Source organism: Rutidosis leptorrhynchoides, chromosome 9, assembly GCF_046630445.1.
Source record: "Rutidosis leptorrhynchoides isolate AG116_Rl617_1_P2 chromosome 9, CSIRO_AGI_Rlap_v1, whole genome shotgun sequence".
NCBI lineage: Eukaryota > Viridiplantae > Streptophyta > Magnoliopsida > Asterales > Asteraceae > Rutidosis > Rutidosis leptorrhynchoides.
Window position 1 is genome coordinate 290303164 of NC_092341.1, and position 9860 is coordinate 290313023.

Below are 9860 nucleotides of genomic sequence, written 5' to 3' on the forward strand. Positions count from 1 at the left end.
TTATTATTATTATTATTATTATTATTATTATTATTAAAGCTATAATTATTATCATTATTAGTATTGTGAAAATTATCAGTATTATCATTACAATTATTTTAGTGTTATTATAACTAGTATTTTGTAAACGAAAAGAAAATAAATAAATATATATATATATATATATATATATATATATATATATATATATATATATATATATATATATATATATATATATATATATATATATATATATATATATAACACCCATAATTTAAATATATTAATACTTTTACATATGAATTGAATATATAATAAAATATATATGTTATTAAAATAAAAATTATCACTAAGAATAATATAAATAATTGTTCGATTACGATTATATGTATTAATGAATATACAAATAATATAGGTTCGTGAATCCAAGGCCAACCTTGCACATGCTAAATGATGTTATATGTATTTTTACTACAAAATACATTAGGTGAGTATATAGTCCCTTTTTTTTTAAACTTTAAATATTTTGGGATGAGAATACATGCATTTTATGATTTACGTTATGGACACAAGTGACTAAAATTACATTCTACGTTGAGTTGTACCACTGCATATCTCCCTATAACTTGGTAACTACTATTTACAAGCGGTATTGTAAACGCGAATCCTGTTGATAGATCTATCGGGCCTGACAACAACAACCGGACTGGACGACCAGTATTCAACGGTTGCACAGTACTTCGTTTCGGTGACTACACTTGGTACGGTGTAGTAAGATTTCATAATAAAGGGAATATGCGACGTTGATTAAATGTTAAGTATGGTTATCAAGTGCTCAACCACTTAGAATATTTTTATTAAAACGTTTGTGTATATGAAATCTTGTGGTCCATAGTTATAACGCTGCTAGCATCAAACCTATATATCTCACCAACTTTATGTTGACGTTTTAAAGCATGTTATTCTCAGGTACGAATTAAGTCTTCCGCTGTGCATTTGCTCAGGTTAAGGATATTACTTGGAATCGATCATCGCAATGGAACCAAATGTTGATGACTTCGTCCAGGAGGATTAGGACGGGTTGTTAAAGTATTCGTTAATGACTTCAGCAGACACTGAATCATTTGGATTCTTTGAAGTCAGATTTAGTCTTTGTGATTTGTTCACAGCCTTCTTCATAGTTTGCTCAATCCGTTTTCCAGTTCCAAACCTTCTCTTTTTCTGATCTTTGCCAACACACTATTCTTTATCATCAAACTTTTGGCTGTTAAGGTCGTTTATAGTTTTTGCTGCTTCATCAACATTTTCCATAATTAGGAGAACTAGTTCGCAGTTTAGGGTGTTTTTCAGAAACTTCAAATTCGAAGTATGTAAGTCTAGGAGATGGACATTATATGTATATATATAACTGTTGATGTAGACATGCTACGAGATTTCAAAATACTGATTGTTGATTCTCGATAATTGGTATGACAATTATTGTTACAAAATGTAGATGAGTAATTGATAGGGTTTCAATGAATGTAATGATATTTCAAAAAGTCAAAGATCAATGAAGTTGTTGGTAGTGGAACATAAACGGTTCCTCGGTAACAACGATGAAAAGGGAAAATGTATATATTAAGGTTGCAATGAGGTTAATCCGAATGAAAAGTCAAAGTTGCTTTGCTGGAGGTGTGACAAAATTGACTAATTTGGAGAGTGATTGTAAAGTTATTTTTGGTAATAAATGCCATAGGATTTGACACGGATATGTGTTAAGCTATGGCTTTGGTTTCAAGAGATTTTCAGGTGCATAACTGTGGGTAACATCTGGTTGGATCATCATTTCAATTGTTCATTATTTGAAGTGTCTTCAGGAATTTCGAAGGGTTGAACGCAAATTATAATTGTCAATACACATATGCTGTTCTAGAATTTTGAATGATAAGAATATTTTCTGAATGTTATGAATAGAAGTGATGTTCTAACACAGTTTTGAAGTCAAAGTATAGTTTCGAAAGCTGTAGGGATCTAAGAGTGATGATATCGGTTATATCTCGAATTAAATTCTGAGATTTCAAAATCAGAATATGTATTCGAATTTGGATGAAAAATGGTTGTTCTATTTTCTATGAAAGAATATAGTTGATAATTTGCTGAATCGGAATCGAAGAATGTACAGTGTAACATGTTAATTGTGAATTTATATATCTATCGGGTATTACCTACCCGTTAAAAAATTTTCACAAGTAATGTTTTGTACTAGAGAATTTTTTTTTATTACAGTCTTCATGAAAATATATTTATATTTCCTTCAGGTGTAATACAGATTTAATGAGTTAATATTTAATTAAACTCATTTGATTTTCGGCTGGAACTAGAAATGAATAATCTCTAACATTAGAGATTACATAATCTTCACAGAGTATTTCACTATTGTGATCAATATTTCATTATTTATTCTTATTGATATTTCCTCAGTGAATCATGTTGATGCTCATAGAACTCTTGTTAACTTCACAAGGTACGAATGATGTTCTTTAGAAAGTTTCGAGTATATCGAAAGTGTAAAATCAAACATGTAATTGAATAATACACTTAGTTTATTATGAAACGGAATTCATTGAGTTGAAACAGAGATCGTAGTTAACGATGGTTAAGTTGTTAAGGAAGGATATACATCATAGCATATTTGTAATATGAATTAACCGAGTAGTACCTACCAGTTAAGATTCACACGTAATAGCTTTGTACAAAAAGATTTATTATGATCTCAAAATATATATATATATATATATATATATATATATATATATATATATATATATATATATATATATATATATATATATATATGATATACATATAAATTCTTCAGAGGGAATGAGTTAATACTTCATAACTCGTTGATACAATATACTCGTTGTTGATTAGTAATGATGTTTGTAGTGATTATAGATCTGGCGGAGCTGGTGATGTTGTAGGTGCTGCCGATGCTGACGGCACTGGCGATGCTGGTAATGCTGACGGTACCGTTGATGCTGCTTGTATAGCAAATCTAGCTTGTAAATTGTACACCATTCTGGTCAGGGTTTCTACTCTTCCTTCTATCATTTCGGTCCACTCATCTAATTTATGGTTAAGGCTAGAATAGATAATCTCTAAGACTTTAGAGATTACATAATCGCCGCAGATTGTTTCTCCAATGAAGTTATGAATTAATTCTTCATCGGTTATTGTTGTTGATACTCCTTGGTATCTATGGTGCATATGACGTTGATGCTCGAGGTACAGATTATGATGTTGAAGTGTGGGATGCGGATGTTGGTGGTGGTAATGGTACTGTTGGTGTTGATGATGGTGGTACTACTGATGTCGGTGATGCTGCTGATGTTCTTGATATTGAGCTTGCGATGTAGATGTTGTTGGTGGAGCTGCTGATGGTGATGATGTTGATGTTGGTGGTGCTTGTGGTGCTTATGATGCTTGCAAGTTGTGCATCATATTCTCTAAAGCCACCACTCTAGCACGAAGCTCGTTAACTTCTTCTATTACACCGGAATGATCGGTGGTTTGGACGAGCGGGTGAATAAGATCTAGAATTTGAAATAGTATATAATCGTGACGAGATACTCTGGAAATGAGAGAGAAAATGGTGCTTCGGACAGGTTCGCAGGTAAGTGCTTCAGGTTCTTCGCCAAGAGGGCAATGTGGTGGATGGAAGAGATCACCTTCTTCTTGTCTCCAATGATTAAGTAGGCTACAAACTCATCTCCAATTCATCCAGAATAGATGATGTCTAATTGGTTGATCCATTCCGGTTACACTGCTTTCGGAGCTCGAGTGGAAATCCATATCGGAATAGTGGTCAGAATTTAAGGAATTTGAAATAGATACGTGATCCATCTAGTATAATCAGGGAATGATTTTTGATATGAAATAGATTATAGAATTTAGATTGGTACTCTTCAATACATAATTTGCATATGTATATATAATACCAGAATTTCATAATTCGCGGAGGAATTTACGGAATACGTTAGGCAAAGTTTACAGTAACAGATACGCTAAGATATGAATTAGCAGATACGCTAAGATATGAATTTTTGTCTATACACTATTCATGCAATCAATGAAGAGTGTCTAGACTAAGAATGATAAGCAGGTAATTTCTGACAAGAAATGTTAAGCAAAACTTTTTGATATGCAGCTAAGGTCGAAGTCCAGACTTACTAATGCATTTTAATAACTATCCGTTAGACACACTAATACAAGACCTGGTTCGCTAAGACCACCGCTCTGATACCACATGAGACGACCCGTCCTAATCCATAAGGACGAATACAATAACATATGATTACATTACGAGGTATTTGACCTCTATATGATACATTTTACAAACATTGCATTCATTTTAAAAGACAAACTTTCATTACATCAAAAGTTGATAGGCATGCATACCATTTCATAATATCCAACTATAAATGACCTAATCTGTCATTTACTTAATCATAATCTTTAATGAACTTAACGACTTGAATGCAACGTCTTTGAGTATGCCATGAATGACTCCAAGTAATATCTTTAAAATGAGCAAATGCACAGCGGAAGATTTCTTTCAATCCTGAGAATAAACATGCTTTAAAGTGTCAACCAAAAGGTTGGTGAGTTCATTAGTTTATCATCAATATTCATTTCCATCATTTTTAATAGACCACAAGATTTCATATTTTCATTTCTCATAAACATCATGCATGCATATAGCCATCTACATAAAAATCATTCATATGGATTGAACACCTAGTAACCGACATTAACCATAATGCATAGAATATCCCCACAGACATCGTCGTCTGTATAATAATAATCTCGAAGTACTAAAGCCATCCATAGACATTAATGGGGGTTGTTAGACCCAATAGATCTATCTTTAGGATTCGCGTCAATTAGGGGCCATTTCCCTAATTCTTAGGTTACCAGACTTGAAGGGCGATATTCGATTTCGATAATCCAACCATAGAATGTAATTTTCGAGTACTTGTGTCTATTTCGTCAAACATTTATAAAACAGCGCATGTATTCTCAGTCCCAAAAATATATATATTGCAAAAACATTTAAAAAGGGAGCAAATGAAACTCACAATACTGTATTTCGTAATAAAAATACTTATGACGTCATTGAACAAGTGAAAGGTTGGCCTCGGATTCACGAACCTATATTAATTATATATATTTTTATGTTGGTCAATATCTGTCTAACAATTTAGGTTAAACCGTAGTGTATCACAATCCTAATACTTGAGACTAAAATGCAAAAGTCAACACAAGTTAACTTGACCCAAAATGACTTCCAAAATCTATACATGATTATTACAGTATATAACTTAAATATAGTCATTTTATATATTTAAAATTATTTAACAGATTTTCTTAGAGTAAATAATACAACTCATTTATTAATAAATAAAAATTTATATTAAAATCTATATATGATAGAAATATACTTTTATGTATCTTAAGTAGTAAAATTTATAAAGTTCACTTAATATCATATAATATAGTGGTATGTATTATTAATGTAAATATATTAAGTGTGGTAAAAATATCTTTGTATCACATATTTATTTGATAAAATAATATTGATAATAATAATAATAATGAACAAAAGTTGCATTATTTTGTAATAATAATAATATTAATTATTTTAATAATAGTAATGATAATAATAATAACAATAATAATAATAACATTATTTATGTTTATTAATGATAATAATAATTTTTAATAATAAATAATATTATTATAAGCATATTAATGATAATAATAGTGATAATAATATTATTGTTATTAATAATACTAATATTATTCATAAAACGATAATTTTAATTAATATATTTTCTAACAATGATAATCTTAATAATAACAACACTTTTTAATATTATCGATAATAATAATAATTATTATTATTATTTTATTAATAATACTAAAATGATAATAATAATGAAATTTTATAATAACAATTGATATTTCTTTTAAAATGATAATTTTAGTAAAAGTGATAGTTTTAATATAAGTGATACTTTTAATCATAATGCTAATGATAAAAATAATGAAAAATATATTTGTCTCTTAAATCAATATCTTACAATATTTTAAATTTTATCATGATACTCATACTCATTATTTCTTAATCAATTTGTTTAATAGATTTTATTCCTCTTTTATATTGCATTCATAATAATAATAATAATCATAAAAATTAGATGATACTAATATTATTTTTTAATGATAATGATATTATTAATAATAAATATTATAATAATATTAATGATACTACTAATAGTTATTATATTATAATGATAATAATAATAAAAATAATAATAATGATAATATTAAGAATAATAATAATAATAATTATTAAGTAGTAATAATAACGATGATAATAACGATGATAGTACTAATAATAATCATTTTCAATAATAATACGAAAATTAGTGATAATTCAGTTGATGATATCTTTTAATCCGTTCATCGAAACCATACGCTTTCTAAATGAAAAGTTATCAACTTTAGTTGTCTGGTGATGAAGGTTCTGATATAACTTTAGTTAGTACGATTGATTTGGTGATCCACTCTATTTGCATACTAGTGATACAACTGGAACACCTATTATACCTATTAAACTAAAAGGTACAGAGAATTATACAATATGGAGTAGATCAATGAGATTAGCTTTGTCAACTAAAAACAAAGTAGGATTTATTGATGCTACTTTAGTTAGAAACATTGAAGATCCTGTTCTTGCTAGTCAATGGGATAGGTGTAATTCTGTTGTGCTTTCTTGGATTCTTGGTTCTATATCTGAAGATCTTTATTGTGGTCAAATTTTTTTTATTGTTGCTTCTACTGTTTGGAATGAACTTAAAGAAACATATGATAAGGTTGATGGATCCAATATTTTCAGTTTACATATGAAAATTAATTCATTAAAATAAAATGGTGTTTCTGTTTCTGATTATTATCACAGTCTAAATACTCTTTGGAAACAATATGATGAAATGGTTAAAATTCCTGTCTGTACTTGTGAAGCTGCTAATATTTTACAAAAACATACAAATATTTTAAGACTTAACCAATTTCTTATGAGTCTAGATGATGAAATTATACAGATTAGAAGTAATATTCTTCTTAGAGATCCAATTCATGATGCTAAAACTGCTTTTGCAGTTATATCTAGGGAAGAATCTCACAGAAGAATTGTTTCTAATCCTCTTTCAAACAAAACTCAAAATTATGTGTTTTATTCTCAAGCAGGGAATACTGGATATAGTCAACCTAGTCATTCTAATTACAGAAACAAAAATAATAGAGGACCTAATCCTAATCTAAAATGTACTAAGTGTAATAAGTTAGGTCACATTATTGACAGATGTTTTGAAATTGGCTATCCTTCTCATTTTAAAAAACTTGTTCAGAGTAATAAATCTTTTAATAGTAATAATGTTGTCTCTACTACTGATGTTTCTTCTAATGATAATGCTTCACCTAGCTATCTTAATCTTAGTAGTGACCAAATTATTAAACTTCTAAGTCTCTTGAATTATGCTCCTGCTCAGTCTTCTAATGATTGTGCTAATATGGAAGGTAAAATTTATAATATGAACACTTTCTTTAATGAAAACTTTCAAAACTTCTTTAATTGTCATTCTAAAATTAATGATAACAAAGGTTGGATAATTGATTCAGGGGCTAATCAACATATGGCTGTATCTGAAAAAGATCTTTTTAATATTGTTGACATATCTGATTTTAATCTTAAAGTTTCTCACCCTAATGGTACTGAAGTCAAAGTTAGGAAAATTGGAAATATGAAACTATCATCTATAATTATTTTGTATGATGTGTTAGTTGTTCCTGGTTATTGTATCTTTGTTATCTGTTAATAAACTTGCTACTGATAGCAATCTTTTTATTGGTTTTGACAAACATAAATGTTATATTCAGAATTTGATGTAAAAAAACACCTTGGAGACTGGTAGTAATCATAAGGGTTTATATCTATTTGATATTTCAGGGTGATAATTTGTGCTTTAATGTTACTTCTTGTGAGTCTGTTGTCTTATGGCATTGCAGACTTGGTCACCCTTCAAGTCCTGTGTTACATGTTTTAAAGAATAAATTAAATTTAAATGAAAATTAGTTTGATGTTCCATGTGAAATTTGTTTAAAAGCTAAACAAACAAGAGATGTTTTTCCTTTAAGTGAACATAAAACTAAAGATTTAGGAGATTTATTACATTTGGACTTATGGAGACCTTATAGAGTTACTAGCAGAAAGGGTTTTAGGTTTTTCTTGACTGTTGTTGATGATTATACTAGAGTTGTTTGGGTTTATATGCTTAAAACTAAAAATGAAGTTTTTGAAAACTTGTCTGAATTAATTTCTTTAATTCAAAACCAGTTTAACAAAAGAGATAAAGTTATTAGATCTGACAATGGAACTGAATTTTGTAATAGTCAAATGGATAATCTGGTAAAATTTATGGGTATTGTTCATCAAACTACTATTCCTTATACACCCCAACAAAATGGGGTGGTTGAGAGGAAACATAGACACCTCTTAAATGTTGCTAAGTCTCTTATATTTCAGGGGGGATTCCCCTTTCTATGTGGTCTGATTGTGTATTAACTGCTACCTATCTTATTAACAGGACACCTTCCAAGATTCTAGATGGCAAAACTCCTTTTGAAATGGTTCATGGATGTAACCCTAATCTTTCCCACCTGAAAAGCTTTGGTTGTCTTGTTTTTTCAAAGTTTTGAATGATAGTGATAGGTTTTCATCATCAAAATCAGAAAAAACTGTTTTTATTAGATATTCAAATTCAAAAAAAGGTTATAAATTGTGGAGTTTAGAAAGAAAACTTGTTTTCTTTTCAAGAGATGTTAAGTTTTTTGAAAATGTGTTTCCTTTTAAACTTGTTTCTAAAAATCTTTTGCATAATGATAATTCTTTAAATAATCTTAACTTTTTTTATTTATATTTTAATGAAAATAATACGAAGGTGGATCAAAATCCCAATAATGAAGGGAAAGAGGTGTCAAATGTTGATAACCAGGTAGCAACATCCGCTGATAGTTCATCTTCAGCAGATGAAGGTAACCTTGGTAACACATGTGATGATACTGATCATGATATCCCTGAGGGTAATGTTTTTAACCAAAATATTTTTGAAAATATGGATGAGCCTATTTCTATTAGAAAGTCTAGCAGGGTGTCTGTTATGCCAAGAAAATTTGATGATTTTATTGTTGAAGGGAAAGTTAAATATGGTGTTGAAAAAGTTGTTAATTATTCTAACTTGTGCCATGAAAATCTGTGTTTTGTTTCTAGTTTAAATAAATCTATTGAACCAAAACATTATCATCGGGCTGTTAATGACCCAAATTGGGTTGCAGCCATTAATGATGAAATGGAAGCTTTGTATAGGAACAATACATGGATATTAACCGAACTACCTGAAAATAGAAAATCCATAGGATGTAAATGGATATATAAGATTAAGTACAAGTTTACAGGAGAAATTGAAAGGTCAAATTTTTTTGAAATTGACTTACATTTTGTAAGGAATAAATGTTCTACTGGTGTCATTGAGATTGTACAAATTGATTCTGAAAATTAAACTGCTGACATTTTTACAAAGGGTTTGGGTATTACTCAACATAATACTCTTTGTGAAAAACTTAAGCTTGTTAACATGTTTCATGCCTAAATTAAGGGGGGATGTTAAAATTATTTAATCTAGCATGAATCATGTATATTTCAAAGTATTCATTGTGTTGGTTTGGTGTAGGTTTTTTAAAGTTATTATCTGGATAACTTGGAGGTGTTTGGA

General features: G+C 29.0%; 1 protein-coding gene across 1 annotated transcript; it reads left to right on the top strand.

Annotated features, from left to right (window-relative positions):
- Window positions 1-6686: 6686 nt before the first annotated feature.
- LOC139868851 (uncharacterized) lies at window positions 6687-9647 on the top strand. The gene is made up of 6 exons (XM_071857192.1): window positions 6687-6905; window positions 7134-7608; window positions 7711-7895; window positions 8039-8119; window positions 8165-8497; window positions 9030-9647. Exons 1-6 carry the CDS (start codon window positions 6687-6689, stop codon window positions 9645-9647), a joined length of 1911 nt encoding a protein of 636 aa, XP_071713293.1.
- Window positions 9648-9860: the final 213 nt, after the last annotated feature.